Consider the following 21388-nt stretch of genomic DNA (forward strand, 5'->3'; position numbering starts at 1 on the left):
CTCAAAATTAAGAAAATGGCTTTAATAATGAGGGTTGGGAGGGTTACTTTAAAAAATGTAAAATAAATATTACAAATTACCTCAGTCAGTGACCTAACCAGATATCACAATATTAAAATAATTTAACTTGATTACTTTCTTTTACTTCATGATTACCTCAATACCAAATATGGTGACATTAGCCTAATATTCTCTGTTCCTTGTTTGGTTCTCAATTGTTTGTCCAGGTGGCCAATTCCTTTCTTTGTTGCATGTAAATGCATGTTTAGATTAATGGTAGTAATAATGGAAATTTGAATGTAGCTAGCTACTTTGCTCAATTGCTATTAACACTTCACACTTAGTGTAAGCCTTTAAGTAAATGAACATAAACTTATTCTGTGACTTGTGTGATTATCCACACACCACCATCACCGACTAAAATCCAAAATATTTTTAAATAGTTGCGGTATTGACAGATTAGCTACCTAGCTAACATTGACAGTTGGTCAGTCAAGATAGCATTAGCGTTTTTGGACATTTTAATGCAGAAATGTTACATATTATAGCTTTCAGATTTTTTTTTCAGCTCCTTTTCCACAGGCAGAGAGAGAATCCTGTTGAGCATGTGCGGAGTAAGTGTCATCACTCTGGCTTGTTTTTGATTGGAGGAATTGAATGTATTACAATTTTGTTCTGTTACAGTTGTCCCTGGTCTCCCCTATGTGCAGCCGCAATCCAATCATATGTAATATCAAACATTTAAGAAACCTGGAAGTCAAAATATTGACTGTCCCTGAGCAACAGATCACATTAAACTAACCCAAGTGATGAAATTAAAGGTAACCTAAGCAGAGTCCCATTTCATTTTCCAAATAATTTGGTCGATGTTTCAGCCACAGCCGAGAACCAGATATCTCCAGGGCCAAAACAGTTTTATTTAGCATTAGAACAAGACCGATATGTGACATATCAAGCCTATATCGCTCTATATCAGTATCAACATGTTGTCCAATATGTGCCTATATGAAAATAGTTAAAGTTTAGTGTTTCAGTGCCCTGATATCATTTTTAACAGTAAAGTTTATTGTTAAACTATAAATATCCTGCCTCCATGACATATCTTTGTCTCTGTGTTAACCACCTTTTGAGGGATCATTGCAAAGAATGTGTGATTCTGTATGTTGTGTATATTATATTCCATATAAAGGATACTGCACAATATGTATATCGATATCTGAATTTTTGGTATCGACATTAGTCACATATTTATGCCAGTTTCACCTTGGCTTACAGATGATTATCACTTGAAATCCTGACAGAGATTTCATGAGTAAAAGGTCTCGGTGCATGGTAAACCCATCTAAGGTGTGTTTTTTGGACATAAATAAGGGAACAGCTGACTCAAATCAGTCCTATAAATATGTTGATCACATGTAAGCTAATCAAGCAAGGGCATCTAGAGATAGAGGAAATTTGTGATTGAATTTTTTGTATTTAGTTCTGTTAATAAGGTCATATGTGATGTCAGCTTGGAGGAAAAAAAAACAAACACATCTCTAGTTGTCTCATCAGCACCACGGACAGTGACATGATTGTGTTTCAGCACCATGGACAGAGCCAGGAATTCATTAATACAGCAATATAGGATATGTGCAGTGTGGTAAAGGCAGTATATGCTGTAAATGCACATATAATAAAGCAAAACAACATGAAACGGATGCAAAGAAAGTAACAGATCACAGAGTCTATAAACCAGGAAGTATACCAGCCCAGTACAAACACGCCCCAATGGCTTCTTAACCAGTGTCCGCAGAAATCTTTTTCAGTTTCCTTCGGCATCACAGATAAGTGTGAGCAGGCCTAGCCCTGGTGCTAATAAAGGCCCGTGGCCGAGTTAGACCAGGCCTTGTTTTGAGCTGTTTGGCTGTACGTGACGGTGTCACTGTATGACTCACCAACTCTCCATCTCCATCCAGACAGCCTTGTGTTTGTCCCCCTCTGTCGGTGAGGCTGGGAACTGCAGGGGACGTTGCAAACCAGGCAGTTACAGTGATGGTCAGAGGAGCAGACATGGAGATCACAAGTAGCATTGATTATTTCAGTCAGGGGGGAAACGGTGCAGGGTTTGGCAGGAGAAAACATTATACGAGAATATATAGATGGAAACTTTGAGTGAACAAGCTGAAGAGGAGTACAGACACTCAAATCAAGAATCATTATGCAAAGTTTACAACCATGCTAGTGACACTGAGGCTGTAAATCCAACTAACCTCACTGCTCCCAGCTTTGAAGAAGAGGTGGGAAGTAACTTAAGTACAAATACTTAGTGTACGTAAGTAGATTTTTCAGGTACTTTCCTTGAGTGTGTAGTTTTCTTTACTTTTACTCCCTCTAATGACACAAATATCTGTACTTCTCACTCCTTATATTTTCAAAACAGCCTTGTTACTTGAATTTCAATGCATCAATGCATGAGTTGAATTCTTGATTATTTTTATTTTGCGTCATTGCGCGTCGCCCTACCAACATTAAGACTGGCTTAAACCTGAGTGGATGGGACAATAACTTGACTTTTTGGTGTATCCGCTAATTAAACAGACTATCTGCAGTAAAATACAATGACTTTACTAATATCATAATTAAGCTACAAGAGTGAACATTAAAATCTTACCTTCTAAGCCCACATGTACAGGAACTCCCTTAAGTGCACCTCATTCCCAGAAAAGAGGAGTTGTTAAGGTTGATATTAATAAATAAGATTTCTAATTTTTCTAGGTCACCATATATGGACAGAAACCCAAGGTTAAAACTTAATACTATATCACAAATTGCATGTGACCAAAAATAATATGCAGTACGTGACTTAATAAAAACTTATCAACCAAACAACTTTCCCTGTTGTTGTTCCAATTTGAGGGTGCGTTCACGTTAATTTTCCCAGTCAGGAAATATTTTTTTTCCCAGCGCTCCGGCACCACATGAATGAACTGTTCTTTGGCAGGTGTTCGGTCAGAAACCAAAGCATTGGAAAATCTAAGATGGCTAAGACTTGGGTCAACAGAGTAAGTGTAGTTCAACATCTGGGAATAATGAATATCTGTACAAAATCTTATACCAAACAATCTAGTATATGTTGAGGTATTTTTCAGAGGGTGACCAGATAACAATAGCCACCAGTGGGACAAAGAGTTTGCATGGGACAATATGGGAAATGTTTCCAATGCTGAGAGGTAGTGTAAAATTTTAAAATATCAAAAAAATAAACATTTCTATTCTGCAGCATACAGCATACAGTAGACAATAGATAAGTAGTTACCAGTCTTTGTAGTTGCTGCATTTCCTTTTCTTAGTTTTTCATCATATTCTGGCTAAATCTGCATGGTTTGTCATTTTGTGGTGACTCAGTTTTCCCCGTTGGGCAAAGGGTTGTCAAATCAATGACAGGTTAACGTGCACTTGACCTACATGTGTCTTGTGGTGACAACCTTCCATGCTTTCCTCACAGTCAGTGGAAAAAAGGCCAGATTTTAGAAAACCATCTGTCCCACAGTAGTTTGACTTTTCAAAACTAGAGCCAATCAGAATGTGGGACATCTTGTCAGTAAGTGGGACACAGGACGAGGGACAAAACCGCTGTTCAGTCTAAATAAAGTGGGAAGCCTGGTCACTCTAAATGATAAGTGAAAACTTTGACCTGCTTGTGGCGCTGCAAACTAAAGACTCACCAAATTAATTAGGATACATCATCTGGGGATCATGAACATCTGTACCAAAGTGAAAGGCAATTAATCCATGAGTTGATAAGACACGTCACTAAAAAAACAAATTGCCAACATGCCAAAAGTTGAGAGGATTCATCCTCTGAGGAGCTTGAACTCATATCAGTCCATTCAATAGTTCATGAGATGTTGCTATAATGTGGCTAAAAATAGCTTGTAATAAGAAAAGCCAGCTGTAAAATGTTTTTGTATGTATAAAACATGCTTTCATACATTCACTCCTTCCTTCTTTTGTCCCTTCTCTTCACCTCTTCGTCTGCCGTCCTAAGCCTATTTCAGGTCTAATACAAAGCGCTGGATCAAACCACACAGCAATACAATGCAATAATTGGTTTCTGTGTCCAATTTCTGTTTAATCAATAACCCGTCGGCCACCGCTGGCTGAGGGAATACATAACAAGCACCCAGCAGACACCTCTTCACAGCAGCCATTTCCAGATGGGTGCCTTCCTCTCCTCGTGGCGGTGTGTGGCCATCGCACCGGCTCCGTCCACCATTTCCCATGCATTACATCCAGTGCACGAACACAAAAGGCCTCCCTTTCAGAGCCCCTCAAGCGTGAATACGGAGCCAAACACAGATTAAAGTGTGGGTGGTTAGGCCGTCTGAATGCCGGTAAATGCACTTGAGGGTGACGGGTCAAAAGATCAAGTGGATACGTAGGATGAGAGAGAAAATGTGTTCAGCATTAGTACTTTCACTGCAATAAATCTCAATAAGAAACATACATTTTGTGCTATAACACTGAAGTAATACTAAGAGTTTAATTCAAAATGATCTACAGCTACACCTGCAGATTTTACAGCTCCAGTTCCAAATAAGTTGGGACTTTTTATAAAACGTAGATAAAAACAGAATGCAAGGACTTGTCTGTTTCACCTACATTCAAATGAATTTAGCACTGAACTGAAGAACTGTTTTTTTTTTGTAAATGTACACACATCCTGCCCTTGATGCTTGCAACACGTTGCAAAAAAGTTGGGACAGGATCATCCAGATTGTTACCAGCGGTGGTGTGTTAGTGTCCATGGCATCAAGGCTAACTGTCAAATTTGTGAATGCCCTGTTAATGCTGAAAGGTGCATACAGGTTTTGAAGGAACATATGCTGCCATCCAGACATCTTTTTCAGAGATGTCCCTGCGTATTTCAGCAAAACAATGACAAGACACATACTGCATGTGTATCATCACTGTTGCTTTGAAATAGTAGATTTCTGGTACTAGACTGACCTGCCTGCAGTCCAGATTTGTGTCCCACTGAAAATGTGTTGTGCATTATGAAGCACAAAATACGACGATGGGGACCCTGGACTGCTGAAGTCGTTTATCAACCAAGAGTGGGAAGGCATTTTTCTTTCCAAACTTCAACAATTGGTGCTTGAAAATGTTTAGGAGCATGTTGCAGGAGTCAAATTCAGTAAGAGAAAAACAACAGTCTCAGTTTGAACATCACATATGTACGTGTCTTTGTATTGTTTTCAATTAAAACTAGGTCAAAAGGGATTGCAATTATTGCATTCAGTTTTTATCTAAGTTTTACGCAGCATTCCACCGTTTTTGGAATTAGGGTTGTAATTTAATGGAAATTATAATGTAGAGCAAAGATGTTAAAGAATTTGAGGTTATCGTTCTCTTAAATAGATATATAACAATTTAGAAAAGGGTAACTGAAACTTTTAATGTTTCCCAAGACACCCAGAGCGTGATATTTACCCACCATTTAATATTACTGCTAATAAAGGTCATTAATGAGAAAAAATTTGGTGCTGCAAAAGGAGCTAGAACCAAATCCACAGAGGTTATGGATCCAGAAATGCAATTTCCCTGACTCACCCACTGCTATAAAGAAACAATTACAGAAATCATTGGTGCGCGAACATTGTAATTTGGACCAAATAAAATCCCATTTCCCTCTTTGTGAGGAATGACACTGCTCTGAGAGAGGGCACCAGAAGAAAATGAGAGTTTGAAGCCATGCAGACGCTGATACTCAGTTCATTGGGGTTCCAGGTTTATTGTTTCATCATTATGAGATGATAAATTAAGACATATCAAAAGACAGAAGTCATCCCAGTAGCTCAAACAGACTTAAATGCTGCTTGGCACATATAAGAGCAAGAAGACATTAATGATATGCTATAGTTCCAGTTCTGATTAGCAATATTAGAAAATTATGTTAATGGACACACTTAAAGACAACCTGTTCTCATAACTTAAGTTATTAGCCTCACTTCTCTGTCTCAAATGGCTCAATTACACATGACAATATTGACTTCACTACCCATAACTTTTGCATTCAACGTATTCCTCTCCACTCATTTTGTCACACTACAATAAAGAAATAAGATCACGTGAAAGGTCACAGTTTCACTGATTGTCTTGGCAGTACCGATGGCAGTAAACTGATGTGATGCACAAACCAGCTTTTTAAATTCATTTTCAGGAGTGTGAGGCTTCAGTTCATCACATGACGGGTGGAGGCTGATCATCATCACTCTTCACATGGAAGGGGGGAGGATAAACCAAGAGCGACGAAAACAAAACACAGACTGACACACACACACACACACACACAGAGTAACTCTTTCAAGTGCCCAAACACACATACATGCACACACATACACAAAAAGCCTTCCCGTGTCTCTCACTTGTCCTTGTCGTGGTTAAGGGCCAGGTTAACAGCTGATGGGACAAAGAGAAGATAAAAAACAAAAAAAACACTATATTATGCAGCAAGGTAAAAAAAGATCAGAGAAACAACAGATTGTTGTAAATAAGGATGTTAGTTTTACAGTGTGAAGTGTGAGGTTAGAGCTGAGCAATTTCTAACAGTGTGTGGGGGGAGGGGGGTGTACTTTTGGATGTATTGCAATGCAGACATGAACAATTCTGCATCTATTCACAAATGTCAGGAAAAAAAAGGCAGAACTCCTGGGCACTTTACAGTGCGCACAAGCTAGAGTTATCTCGTAATTTGTCTTCACAAAAGGCAGAGGTTGCACGCATATTTTGATTTAAATTCTGTATACTAGGGATGTCAAAATTCTCCAAATCTACCATTCAATTTGACTTTCGATTTTAGGGTCACAATTCCATTCAATTTTTGGATTTAAACTTTTTTTTTTATGACTGATGACTACGACACTGTTAGACCATCAAGTCCTGATTGGCGTAATCAACAGATTATTTGTTAAATGCCTTTACAACTGTCATGACATCTTTGCCTGAAACTGAAAGCTTAATTTTTAATTTAATATCTAAATTGTGATTCCCCTACTAAATAATTATCTTTGCTTGGAGAATGTGAGATATATGGTGAAAACTCTCTGTACCATCAGCCAGAGACTAACGTTATTGAAAGAGAGCAGCGATCAGCAGTGACAAATGAGACCAGCTGATCCACAATCACTGTAGCATTAAACAACATCAACCAACTCTGTGGTGAAAAAAATAAATAACTCTCTACTCAGTCTGTTTCTGTGCCCGCTCTACATCTTGGACAGCGAGGGCTTTTTCCAGAGCCCACAGTGCAGCAGAGAGGCTGCTTTCCACTGCTCACAGTCATAACATTAATAACCGGAGTGAAACAAAATTGAATGTATATAATTTATTTCGGGGAAATAAACATCAATTTGCTGATGCTATCATGCTGACCTTTATTTCACTAAAAATTCAACTGTTTTATTATTACCACAGTTATATAATATTATACAAATCACAAACAAATGGATATACAGTGAGGTATTGTATGTTGTGCAAAAGTGACTTTGCTATATCAACCACTGGTGTGTTTAAGTCCCCTCTTTGTTCCTATTGGTGGTGTGAATAGAAACAGAAAAACAAACCTTGAAGGTATGTAGTTCCTGTGGTTCTTGGGGGAGCTCCCTAGAGAGCAGCTCCTCTCAGGGCACAAGATTCAGGTCAAAACAAAGCTTAACAGACATGCTACCAGAAAATAACAGACTGGCTCTGGTGCATGCTTGTTTGGCAAGTATGTGGGACAGAAAAGATGAGAAAGACAATGTGGCTGCATTCAGGCAGCCAAGTGTGTTAGCTGCTGAAGCGCAGTAAGGTTAGCAGTAGGGCTGGGACGATACACTTATGTCCCTATTCAATACCAACACTATACTCTGGTGCCGATTTGATGTGTATTGTGATTCGATATTGCAGTGATTTCTGCTTGCTTTTTTTTTACACTACGGGTAAAGTTAAATCATACAACAATACATACCACATGTAAGTCAGTTTCATTTCAGCAACATAATTTCTATACTGCCAGGCTGGTGCCATAAGAAAATAATACATAACATGGAAAAGATATTTTTTTTTTATTTAAAAATGGGAATTTAGAGTTTGAGTTTTGACCCTTTCAGGTTGCTATAGCTGGTCAGTGAGGGGTTGGGTAGCAGACTGACTTAGCAATATCAGGGCAGATGACTTAGTTTGTTTCCACAGAGCAGATGAAATATATGCCTGAACCAAGCAAGAACATACTTTCACTCTTTACCCTAAAACATTTTGCTGATAGCCTGATAGATTTTACTATTTTAGCAAATATAAACCTAAAAGCATTACATACTACTACTAAAAGTATGTTACATTTTGGATTTTTTTAAAATGTATTGTTCAGTACAGATAATTAATATGAGATGAATTGTGAGGACAGTTAATCGTGCACACAGGTGTGTTTAATAAGAAATCATTTATGATTTTAGGTGATATCGCCCAGGCAGGTCTGTGAGGTGGTAGAGAAGTTTGTCTGCCATGAGAATATGTTGCTGCAGTCGGCCTACATGCAGTAAATATAAGTGGCTGTACTTGCATGTATATTGTGGGTATCTCACCCTCCTTTGTGACAGTCTCAGTTATGTTCTTAGCCTTGGAGCTCAGGTCGCTGACCATACTGTCCATGGTGGCCTGGTGTTTCAAGAAGAATGGCCGGATCACGCGACTGTACAAGATGTCAGAGCCGTTCCACGTCACCGGAGCCATACACCATATCAGGAACAAACACTGCGGCGAGAGCAGAGGGCAGATCTTAGATATCATTCTGCTGCGTGACCTCCTGTCAAAGTGACTACTGTTTGGTTCCTTATCTTGTGTGATAATAAATTCAGTAACTTAGGTATAGGCTGACTGATAAGTCAATAATAAAACTTTCAAAAAAATCTGCAGCTAATTTATATATATATATATATATATATATATATACATATATATATAAATTAATTGTTATTTGCAGCCCTGACATGCACAGCCTTGTGCACTGAATAAGAGAAGTGTTGGCATTTTGATTAAATGTGTGCTGTTGTGTTGTTGATGCATTACATAACAGGCCTAAGTTAATTTACCATCTCATTTAACAGTATGAGGAATTGTTTATTAATCCCTTTTTCAGGATTAAGTTTATTCATTGAATTCAAAACAATTCAATGAAGACAAGAATGTGATTGTCACAATTATGCAGATACAACTGGGTAGTACGGTGACTCTCAATGGTCGGAGAAAGGCTTCTTTGTTATAACAAACTCATCTCTGCAGTCAAAATGGACAAGAAATTGTTTGAAATACTTGTTCTTCTTTTGTGGCTGAAGGGGATTTTTGTGTCCTAATTTCATGTAAAATATTAACTGTGTACAAATACTAATTGTGTATGCACTATTATGTACTAATCTTTAGAGTTTATCATTTTTATATATTTTTTGCAGTTTGGAACAGTTTGTATACATTTTGCAATCAATATACTGTATCGGTTTTACAACAAATTTGCAAGAAAAAGATGCAATTGCAATTGGACAACATGTGCAATTGGAAAACATGGACATGGACAACATAATCAAAAACGAAGATGAATTCATCTGTAGCATGGAGTTGACAGACAGAACCTTCCTGATTTTGCAGTTACATGACATGTCCACAAGAAGGCGCTGTTGGAAAGCTACAACATAGGGATGCCCAAAGACATCAACTCTCATGTGAGTCAACACCATGTGACTGACTGTGGTTTCACAGTGAAAGCAGACTTAAGTCACTTGTCAACTTCACACGGAGGAGCTAATGAGTGACAATAGTAAAGCAAAAACCAAACATCACCCATTAAAAAACATCCCTCAAAATAAAAGGTCAGCCTACCTTGCCAGCATAGTAAAAGGGGAACCAGAAGAGGAAGATGTCAGAGAAGGCCTCAACGATGCTGAAGAGTCCATAAACAACCCAGTAGGTCAGCCACTGTGTGTCATCCTCCTTCACATTGCTCTCGATGGCCTTAATACTGGAGGAGGGGGAGGAAAAAATTAAGATTCAAGAGACTGAGGAGGTCACAACATAAACAATACGTACAAATATGAAAAGTCATTGTGTCCGAAGTATGTGTAAAGATACACAGTAGAATTTTTGAGAACTTGGTTATGATTAAAGTACCAGCATGAGAATGCTTATTAAAATCATTCAAAAATGGCTTTCCAAATTTCTTACAAGGCGGAAGTTTGGTTTAGATTTGGTGAAGAGCATTCAATGTTTAAAAATCTGTTTGTTTACAATAAAAAAAAAAAATCACATGGTAGCTTTCAGCATCATGTAAAGAATAGTGCATAACTCTGAACCTAAGTGGGTCTTAGCAGAACATTCACACTCCCATATGTACAGGGACAGACTTGTTGGCCACTGTAATCATTCCTCTTCTCCATATTGGCCGCAATATAATCCCTTCTGGGCACCACTCCTGTGTGAGTCGGGGGGGGGGGGGGGACAAAATCCACAGTCCATGTTTTGTGCAAATAATCTTCAGAAGTTCAGCTAAGGCCAAAGTGACACTTCACTAATCAAATACAGTAAAACGTGGATATATCAAAGTTTGAGTCTTTTTCTTTTAAAATTTTACATTTTAAATCTCTGTGTTTTCTTTGCTGAGCTGCCACAACAAAAAAGATCAATAGAAAGAGATCACTTTCAAACAGTAAATAGAGGACAAATTATTACAGGGGCCCATTAAATCTTTCAATGTGCATATGTTATATGAGCACTGTGTTAAAACAGATGTTGAAAACTCTGAACCTATCTTTTAAAACTTTGTTTTCCCAACCTTTTTCACAAAGCCTGTAAGACATGCAGGGAAATCTGAGATGTGCGTTAACATTGTTCAATAAAACAATGATGATATCACTTGCTATAAACACACTAATATTGAGGTGTGAATATTGGCTTGTTTCCTCTGGTAGTTGTTAACTGTTCGCATGCTTTACACAGTACCTGTTTTTGTAACACGTTTTCTCTCATGAATACAAAATAATTCTAAATAGCAGGAGTGTTGTTCTTTTTCACCAAAAGGTCTTTGTCAACCACATTTTCCTTGCTCTTCTCTCCTTCCTCAGCAATCGTAATAGATATTCTCGCAGCAGTCACCAAATTGACACCAATTACTCTGAGGGTAGCTGATGGCAAGCTGGGATTTCATCTGATTCCATGGATGGTGTAAATGTACAGCCTATGTATCCAATGCTCCATCTGATATGCCAAAGGTTTGCATATGAATATGAATAAGTATGAATGCATGACACAATTAAATAAAATGATTTTTCTTATTCGATAAATTTCAGGCAATGTGTTCATCATGCATGTTCATATAATGATGATGATAAAATACAATTTATCGGTTCATTGTAAACATTTTGACTGGTCATGACAGCAAACAGTGAGCAAGCATGAGCAATACAAGAACCCTCAAACTACAGCAGGTGAATGGAATTCAGCCATTAGTAACTGGATTATTTATACATGCCCTTTATCTACTGTGACATGTGAAAATGTCTTCAAGGCCTGTTGAATACAGAGATGAGGTACAGTTGATGTTAACAGTCAATCTCAGTAGTCCATAGAGTAAAGGAAAAAAATAAGATCTATTCTCAGTTGTAAACATGAGGCCAAATTGGTACACTGACACATTTTGACATGTTGTATCAGGAAAAGCACTCAATCGATGAAATTCAATAATTAACAATGACTGCATTCCATTTAGAGGTGTCCTGTCCAAAACTCTGGTATTGTACATACTGACTGACTGGACAGGAACATAATTATAGATACAGATGAACTAGGGCTGAACAATATGCAAAAAACAAACATTACATTGCAATTATTTTGACAGAGATAGCAGGAATGGTAATTTCTGCATTTCATTTTCACTGAAATTTTTTTTTAAAATTATGATTTTTGCAGCAAGCATGTTTCCTCATGTCTGGAGAATATGTTATATAGGCTGGGGCATCTCTGTAGCACCACAGTGCTTTACCTATAATAGTATGTGTGACACATTTTTTATTGAAGAGAAACGGCAGCTTGTACCATTTGGATATTGAATTTGACCATACTGTGATTTCAATCATATTTAAATTAATTGTTCAGCTCTAATTGGTGGTTTTCCTGCTAAGACAAATCAAAACATGCACTGGTTGGAACTGAATTTTGTACTATTTATATATAACATTTCCATTTGGCTATTCTAAACTTATTAAGCTAATTGTCACCATACAGTGTCATTTTGGCATTTACTTAAGTTCTTCTTACAACATTTTCATACATACGAGAAATATGCTGGGTAGACGAAGCCAATCAGGTTGCAGAGCAGTGAGGCTCCATATCCAAACAGAAGATACAACCCGAGAAAACCCAGAAGACCTGCAGAGTGAGAAAGATGAGAGGCAGCGGTGATGTGAGAGCAGGAGGCGGTACAGTAAGGGGAGGCTGAGGTTATCCAGTTACTTGACAAATGCGTCTAATGTCAAGCCACATTCATTTGCTGTCAACAGTGTGTGTCTGATAGCAGGATGTAAGGACAGCACAGAAACAGGATTAGGAGGAGCATTTAAACACAAGTCAAACACTGCTATTCAAATCCAAGTAATGGAAGAGTTGACTTAATACATCTCAAAGCTCACACAGTCATGCAAAACACACTGACCTATATTGTACACATAAAATATTTGAGAGATTCCACAAATGCCACCAGTTTTCCATCACTTAAAACAAAAATTTGTCTTACTATTACAGTGCAGCCTATGTTTAATGTACGATGCAAACAGGTATTTCCACATATAGGCTAATGTATGCTGTATACTTTTGCTGCAGTTTACTTAAGGTAATAGTTTCATTGATTGATTAATTAGTCAATCAATGGAAAATTAATCAGCAAGTTTTTTTAATTTGTAATGTCAAATATGAGGATTTTATGTTTTTTTTGTTTTTTTCCCCCTTTAAATTACCTATGATATTAAACTGAATACCTCTGGGACTTGGATTGTGGGTCAGACAAAAACACGCAATTTCATCTTCGGCTCTGGCAAACTGTAAAGAGCATTTCTCAAATTTGCTGACATTTTATAGCCCAAGCAATTAACTGAGAAAATAATCGCTAGATTAATCAATAATGAAAATAATAGATGCAGCGCTAGTTTCATTTGCAAGTATAAGGCAAAACATACGCAATGATCATTTCATAAGGCACAACTGCACAATCTAATGCAATCCAAAAGACCCGTTTTACTCTCAAGCATACTTTTATGGTGCCCATAATGTTCAGTCTTTGTTGACAATGTCACAGAGGTGTTCATTAAATTATGTATTTTAGCACTAAGTCATAGTTAGTGGTGGGGTTATACAGGACTCCATAATATTCAGGTGCTTTTAATATTTTGCCTCCCTCATGTATGTAAATTTATACAAAATATGCTAACATAAAACAGAAACACCTCTCAGTTTAATGTAGTCCAGTACAATCCTATAACGTACGTATCGTATAAACATAAAAAACTTAAGGCAGAGCTGTTGTATTGAATTGCGATAGACTATACAGATGATAAACTGGCCAGTGAGCATGTAGGATGTTTTGCTTTACAAGGCTATGCTCTGAAATGCACACAAACACATGCACACACAAAAGTCTGCAGCACAGTGAATCAGCTCTGTATGAACTGAACTGTATGCTGCTCACTCTTAACAATAGCAAGTTGGCTGCATTGCTTAAACCACTCAGAGGCTTTAACAGCTTGCTGGTTAGTTGGCAGCAAGGTGCTGACTTAAAAGAAAAATACACTGCAGTCTGACCAATCATTTTAGCATTTCCATTTCTTCCTTAAAAGGTTAGTCATAATTAGTCATATTTTTTCTAAGATTTTAACAATGCAGATTTTTTTCTTAATGTGTATATACTTCCTCAAACATTTCCAGGTCAATAAAACCATTTCAAACCCCAGATCTTTTGTGTGGGAACAGGTTTAAGGCAAAACAGGACCAGAGGGATGACTATCTAACCCTCAAACAGCTGTAGGTGCAGGTGATTTCATACATCATTCAAATTCATGCAAAGCTCAACTGATGATATATAATTTTCATCTACCACAAATGCCATAAAAATGATGAAGTCACACAGTATCTAAGGCTCTAAGCACCGCCTGCTCTTTACATCTCATTTGTTTGTCCCAGCTCCAACACAAATATCTATGCAATTCCCAGTCTCCAGTCTCTCTACAATGAAGGCAAAACCGGAAGAACTGGTTGAAATGAAAAGACCCTGCAGAGACAACAGCTGACATAATCAGACACTCCAGTCTGCACAGCAACGCTTTGCATAGGGAAATCATAAACTGATACTTTTAGTTAGGCAGTGATGAATAATAAAAAGCTGACTGCAGGACTGTAGCAAACATTTCCAAACCTGCATGCCATCTGGCTCTGTTCAGCAAGTAAACTGCAACTCCTGAACTGCTCTTAGAAAACGAACAAAGCATCCATGCGACAGAACAAAGACTTTTTAGCCTTAAATGGAAACATGTGTCCTTCTTGTGGAAAAACTGAAATTTAGGGCACAAAAGGTATTACACAGTTGTGTAATCCTGTAATGTGTGTGACTCAGACCACTCCTTACAGAGTTGTAATTCATCGGAAAATGCAGTTCCTCTTAGCATCAAATCATCACAAAAACATAATGTTAAAGAGTACAGGGGAAGACATTAGCTTTACAAAAACATGAAGTTGATAAATAACAGCCACTCATTATCCTCACTTAGTTTGGTTGCATACACATAGTAGAGCTGAGACCTCTCTACTCCAGTCAGCACAAAGTCTTCACACTTCAGAGTGCCACAAGAGTCAGCATGAATTTGAGACTAATCAGTGGACAGTTTAAGGGACCCTGTTTTGTAACACTGTTTGACTGACATGCCTGGATCGAGGCAAAGTACAACATAACATAAGAGTGAGCCAACAGGGAAGAATTTCTTGTATGCAACCCATTATCAGTGTACATGTTTGTAACATGCCTGCAATGTGGCCGAAGTGTGAAATGAGTGGCTGTTGCTTCACTAACATGCTAACAAGAACGTTCTGCAAACAGGACAGGCCATGGTATAATTTGGCTGCTCTGTTTGCTTCTACCTTCTGCTAAATACAGGGTAGAGATGTGCCAAATTGTATTTGCATACAATCCTCAGTATTTGTTTTGCAAGCCAGTTTGGTGATGTGTGAGGTACAAGAACATGGAAGTACTTAAATGCAGATCCGACTAAGCTTTAACTGACACCACCTGGCCAAAGTGTCATTTTGTGATCATATGGCCATGTTATTAAGCTTGAGAGGGTAATAGTGCCACTGGAATGACAGGGCCCAGCCTATTTTATTACACAATACTGTACTTCAGAGGGTTTAATGTAAGGTGAAGCCAAACTGATAAATTGTCTGACTTGTTTTTCAGCCCATATGAGCTCATCACAGATGTATTAGTATCATAAGACATGTCAGCCAATGAACACCAAGAATTTGCTGTACAAAAATGTCAAAGAAAAGTTTTGGTCAACCAGTTGTTTTCTTGATTAATCAGTTGTTCTACTAAATGTCATAAAATAGCAAACATGTCCATCATGGTTTCTCATGCTGACATCTTCAAATGCCTTAATTTGTCTAATAAACAGTTCAAATCCCAAAGATAATCAATTTAAAAAACAAAAGAAAAACAAAGAAAAGCACCACATTAGGTTGCAATTTTGCTTGAAAATTACACAAATGATTAATCTATTATCAATACTGTTGCTGGGTAATTCTCTGCCAATCAACTCATTGATAAATCGACTGATCAATTCAGCTCTAGTTTAGAGAATGTGTTTCTAATAAATAGGTTGTCCACCTGAGACAACTTACACGTTTATTTTTCAGCTGCTCAATGTCTTGCTTAATGCATATCTTGGTCACGGTTCTACAATAGTCACATTTAAAGGATCCTTACTGAAAATTATTTGTTTTCATTTATTTACTATGTTAATAAAGTAAATATTTGCTGATATATTGTTTGTATACATTTTACATCTGCCTCCAAAATCCAATGCTCCTGTACATTTTTTTTTCCTGTGAAAGGACTGCTATCATTGTCATATGGTCTGGTTCAGGTTGAAAATTGTAAGTGCCGCTCAGAAGATGCAGGGTCTACTAAATTACGATATCGGATCGGTGCACCATCGCATAATTGCTGATACCCGATAAGGCATTTTAGACAGTCAGAGGCATTTGTGATATCGATATTAGTATTTAAAAAACGCTAAATATAAATTGGGCTGTAATGTTGGGGTGGATCTCTATATTTGAGGCTGTAAAACCTGAATGAAAATAGCAAGATCCTCAGGGCTATTTACAAACATGCTTATGATGCAGGTCTGATATAGTGCAGCTAATTACAGACAAAACTCTTCTTGTACAGCATTTAACATCTACAGTCACTGACATGCCCTGTGACCTTGAGATTTGTTTTTTCAATACATAACCATGATGTGAGCACACATTTGTGTCAATCAATTTTGCGGAAAGACAGTGGGTTTGAATGTAGGTCACCCTGGCTGACATGTTTCCTGTAGCGGAGTGCCATTGTAGACAAAAGGTTGACTATATAGCCTAGGGGTGGGGGAAATTTCCGATTCTTAGATGCATCGCGATTCGGACGTGGATGAATCTGAATCGATTCACAAACGTCCAAATTTCGATTATTTAAATCTGTTAATTAAAGTGATACAGAAGCTTCTAAATAATGTGGAACTAAGAAGCGCGGTACGCGTCATCGCCGGGACACTTTGGGACGCGCACCTGGAGCGACACGCGCACAGCGGAAAACAAACATGGCCGACCGGCAGCCACCTCGCCATGAGGTCCGAACAGCTCCTTCTAATTTAAAAGCAGCCGTGTGGAAACACTTCGGCTTCTACAACGTCGACGGCGGAAGCGAACTGGACAAGAGCCACGTTATATGTAAGCTGTGTCGAGCTAAAATAAAATACTTTGGCAACACAACAAACATGAGAAGCCGTAACTCGATTCCACCCGACGGAGGAGTCGGGGAGACGGCAGGCTGCTGTTGCTGCGGCTACTAGTGGCTACTGTTGGTACTTTCCAGTTTGCACATATTTCCAATAGTTTAATAAAATATAATCGAAATGAATTCTTATTACAAATGCGCTGTTTTTAAAAATTGCAAGTGACGAATGCTTATTCAGTGAGACAAAAAGAAATGTGTTTGTGAAAAAGTGCATCAATATACATAAAGATGCATCAATAATCGTTTTATAATCGAATCGTAGCCCCTGAATCGTAATCGTAATCGAATCGGTAGGTGCCCAAAGATTCCCACCCCTAATATAGCCTGAGGTGTTTGGTCTTTATTGCCTGTGTCCACATGTGCAAAATTATCCTAGTTTTGAGTGTTATCCTGTTTTTGATCATATTCAGAACATGGCATTTACATGGAACTTGAAACTTACTGTTACTCATATCCCTGATCATACATGATCATAACATTATCCATGTTTTTCATCATTTGATGGCAGATGTGTCACTAGCGAGGTATGCGCTATAGCCTATGCTTTCACTCACTCAAGACAGTAGGTCCACCTCTGGGGAAAAGGAGGGAGGATTGTCATACCAATTTCAATATGTAAAAATGTTTGTTGATTCACATCTATGACACACTGTGTTCTTGTTCTGATTAATTTATTTATTAAATGAAGATTACACATGTCAATTAACTTTTCATCAATTAACGAGTAAAAACTGACTTTGGGCAAGCAGACTTCTGACCCACTTTCCCGTCACGGCAATAGAACAGCTAGTCTGGTAGGTTCAGAAAATTACCTCACTTTACTGTAATACAATCAAAATCTGAGACGATTTTTAGTCTCATATAATCATATTATGAGTCTCACATAATGATGATGAGATCACTATATTGCTCAGCCCTACAGTGTTCTGTACCAATGAAAAATGTTCAGAAACCATGAAAAGGTGTTAACATGTCATAACATCCTAGTTCCTATTGGAGTGCTTCAGGTATCGTCCTTTAAAGAAAAAAGAAAAAAAAAAATAAACAAAAAAAAAACGGAGGTAAGATCTTGCCCAGATTTGTGAAACAAGGATTTGATATTTTCATGTACAACAGATAACTAAGATCCCCACAAAACTCGACCATAACCAGTATACTAAACTAAACACACTACACTATTTGACATTAACTAGGCTTGCACAATATGGTAAAAAAACAAAGAAATTTTGCAGTCATTTTGACAGATATTACAATTGAGATATAATTCATAATTAGTCAGAATTATATTTTTTGCATCATAATTTTCATTTTCACTGAAAAAGTCTTAAAATCGTGATGATTTGACATTTTTGGGGGTCTGTTCTAAAAAAAACCCCACACATTTTCTGACATCCTGAGACCAAGATTCATTGTAAAGCTGTTTTGTCACACATTTTTCCTTCATTAAAAAAAAAAAAAAAAAAAAAAATCACAGCTCCTGTGATCCGGATATTGCACTTTGCCATATTGCGATTTCAATAATATTTCAAACAAGTATGTAGCTTTTGCCAGAGCAATAAAACAACAGTGACAGTGTCAGTGTCACAGTGTCAACTGTGCAAACTGTCAACAGAACACTGTCAAAACACAACCTAAGCTAACTGAGAGCAGCCTGCAGTTGAACGACCAGTCATCCTAGAATCTCCTCCCATATCTGCCTTGAACTGGATATTTCAGGAGGTGATAAAAATACCCCTGAGACCAGCAGCTGGTGGTGGTTCTGAGATATTAGGAGCAGTTCATTTACAACAGCAATATTATAAAATGTGTGTGTGTGTGTGTGTGTGTGTGTGAGGCAGTGATGGAAAGTAAATAAGTTAATTGACTCAAGTACAAATTCTAGGTGTTTCTCCTTTGATGCCACTAAATTAGTTTGAGAGCTTTAGATACTAGTTACCTTTAGATTAAGGTTTTCCATACCCTTCCTGTTCAGTTTAAGCCATGCATCTTCATGTGTGTTGATTCTGAGTGGTTGTGATAGACTGATGGATGGTTTCTTTATGGGCTGGGAAAATTCCTGTACTTCTGAAGCAAAAATGATCTATCTAAATCACCTCTTGGATTAGCTGGAAAATGCATTGTCACAAGGCATTATTCTTCGACATTTCAGAAATATGCTGCTCTTACTATTTCTGCTTTTATTTATGTTATATACTTTTATACATTTATATTTTTGCAATGCATAGAGAAGTCATTTGTAATTTCCATTGTACTGGAGTATAATGACAACAAAGATCTGTTTGATTCTGATACATGAGTCTCACTGGAGCTGCAACAATTATCGCTTATGAATTGATTACTGAATTAATCAGAAGTATTTAACAACTAAAAAGTCTAAATCCTCTGATTCCAGCGTCTTAAATGTAAATATTTTCTGGTTTCTTTATTTCTTTACAACAATAAACTGAATATCTTTGTGCAGTGGACCAAACAAGACATTAGAGGACATCACCTTGGGCTTTGGGAATTGAGACAATAATCACAGATTAATTGAAACTAAAAATAATCATTAGTTGCAGTCCTAGTTCTCACAGCACAGCAACACTACAAACATATTTTACCCAACACATGAAGCAGTTTAAAATGTCATCTTTAAACATGTACAGCAGTAAAATGCAACACACGCAATTGACCACTTTACTGCATAGTGACTTCTTTTGATAGTTTAAGTACATTCTACTGATAATACATACTTTCATTTAAGTTTAAAGACTTTCAAGGTAGGACTTTTACTTTTAGTGGAGTACTTTCACAGTGTTGTACTACTACTTTTACTTAAGTAAAGGATCTTGAATATTTCTTCCACCACTGCTGTAAGGAGATTTGTAGACCAACTCTTATCTTGAGCTGAGCTGGATGAACTTTGGTTTTAGTTTAGAAGGGTAATAAAATGAACAAGCTATTAGTGCCACAGGATATGAAACCACACAGAAGAGTCAAGTACTCATGCAACAATGTGACCACAACCGGGTTGCCAGTTGCAGTTTTGACTGGCAACGTCTAAGCTAAAAGAGTTGAAGTTGGCTTGTTTGCTAGCTAAAACATGGAGAAAGTTGCTAGTTTTTGGAGGAGACGTTAAGCCCCTAAGCAAAGTAATTGTTTTCTGCAGCATTTTAATGCACACTGAAGCGTCTAAAAACGTTAAAGTGGATCTCTTCTTTACTTTTTACCGAGTAGCTAACATACCCAGGGCGATATATTCCCTCTTCACTCCCGTTTTTTCTTCCAGCGTCGCCAACTGATCTGTCACAAAGTTCTTCTCATGGAGCAGGGTCACGAAGCGCTCCTTAAAGTGACTCATTTTCGGGCTTTCCTGAGCCTGTGACCGACACAAACCGGACACAAAAGAAAAGAAATGTTAGACGTGCCGACTCTGTGGGTATTTATGTAAAAACGGAGGGTTATTTTACTAACCGTAGCTTAATAACGTGCCCGAAAACTTGCCTTTGGCGCTGGAAGGCTGGCTGCTGACTCCACCGAGTTGCGGTGGCACAGGGGGAGGAGTTTGAAAGTTCCCCGTTGACCAATCACAGAACTCCGCTGACTAACGTTTACTGCAGCAGGTAATTAAACAACGGTTTGTCGGTCGCGTCTAGAAGGGATCCCCAGACCCGCGAAATATCTCGCGAGAGTTATCATTATTACACAAACTTATCTTTCTCTAACCATGAGTGTTCTGTACCCAAACCCACCAATATCTTAACCACAGTCTTTTACCATTAAAGAAACACAATTAGTTTGTACAACGTGCACAAATAAGAAAAAACACGTACAAATCTCGCGAGAGTTTTGTAAAACTAGGATCACGTCTTAACACGACTGTGATTAAACAACGGTTTATGCTGTATACTGAAGGCATTGGTGGAAGAAGTTATGTTTGGGGGACTGACCTATTTTTAACAGCTAAAAAACATACCTAAAATTATTTTCACTGCTTTGATATGTCATGACTTTCCCAGATTTTATAAGAATTGTTTGAAAAAATGATTTTGAATTTGATGCCATGTGTTATAAATCCCCCAGACTTCAGACAATTCTATTATTCAAAGTGGGAAACTTGACTTGCAGTCAGACCACAAGATTTTTTTTTTAAAAAAAGCACAAATTAAAATAACACATAAACCAACAACCAAAGTACGGACAGATGAGAAAAACAGAAATGACTCCTGTACATGTTATATACAGATACAATAACAAAAAACAGCACTCAGTAAAATGGCAAATCAAATGTGCAAATTT

At 37.7% G+C, this 21388-nt stretch overlaps 1 protein-coding gene across 3 annotated transcripts; it reads right to left on the reverse strand.

Moving 5' to 3' along the window:
* Positions 1–5756: 5756 nt before the first annotated feature.
* On the reverse strand, positions 5757–20713 carry LOC146310971 (receptor expression-enhancing protein 5). Of its 3 annotated transcripts, none has more exons than XM_084742474.1 (6): positions 20594–20713; positions 20336–20468; positions 12342–12435; positions 9895–10033; positions 8607–8775; positions 5757–6444 (listed from the first exon to the last, which is right to left on the reverse strand). In XM_084742474.1, exons 2-6 carry the CDS (start codon positions 20448–20450, stop codon positions 6407–6409), a joined length of 555 nt encoding a protein of 184 aa, XP_084598600.1. In that variant the 5' UTR covers positions 20451–20468; positions 20594–20713; the 3' UTR covers positions 5757–6406. The 3 variants fall into 3 exon arrangements, with proteins under 3 accessions (XP_084598600.1, XP_084598601.1, XP_084598598.1); XM_084742475.1 differs by having other exon boundaries at positions 8585–8775; positions 20564–20706; XM_084742472.1 differs by having other exon boundaries at positions 20564–20704.
* Positions 20714–21388: the final 675 nt, after the last annotated feature.

This window comes from Lutjanus erythropterus, chromosome 18, assembly GCF_056507025.1.
Source record: "Lutjanus erythropterus isolate fLutEry1 chromosome 18, fLutEry1.hap2, whole genome shotgun sequence".
Classification (NCBI taxonomy): Eukaryota; Metazoa; Chordata; class Actinopteri; order Lutjaniformes; family Lutjanidae; genus Lutjanus; species Lutjanus erythropterus.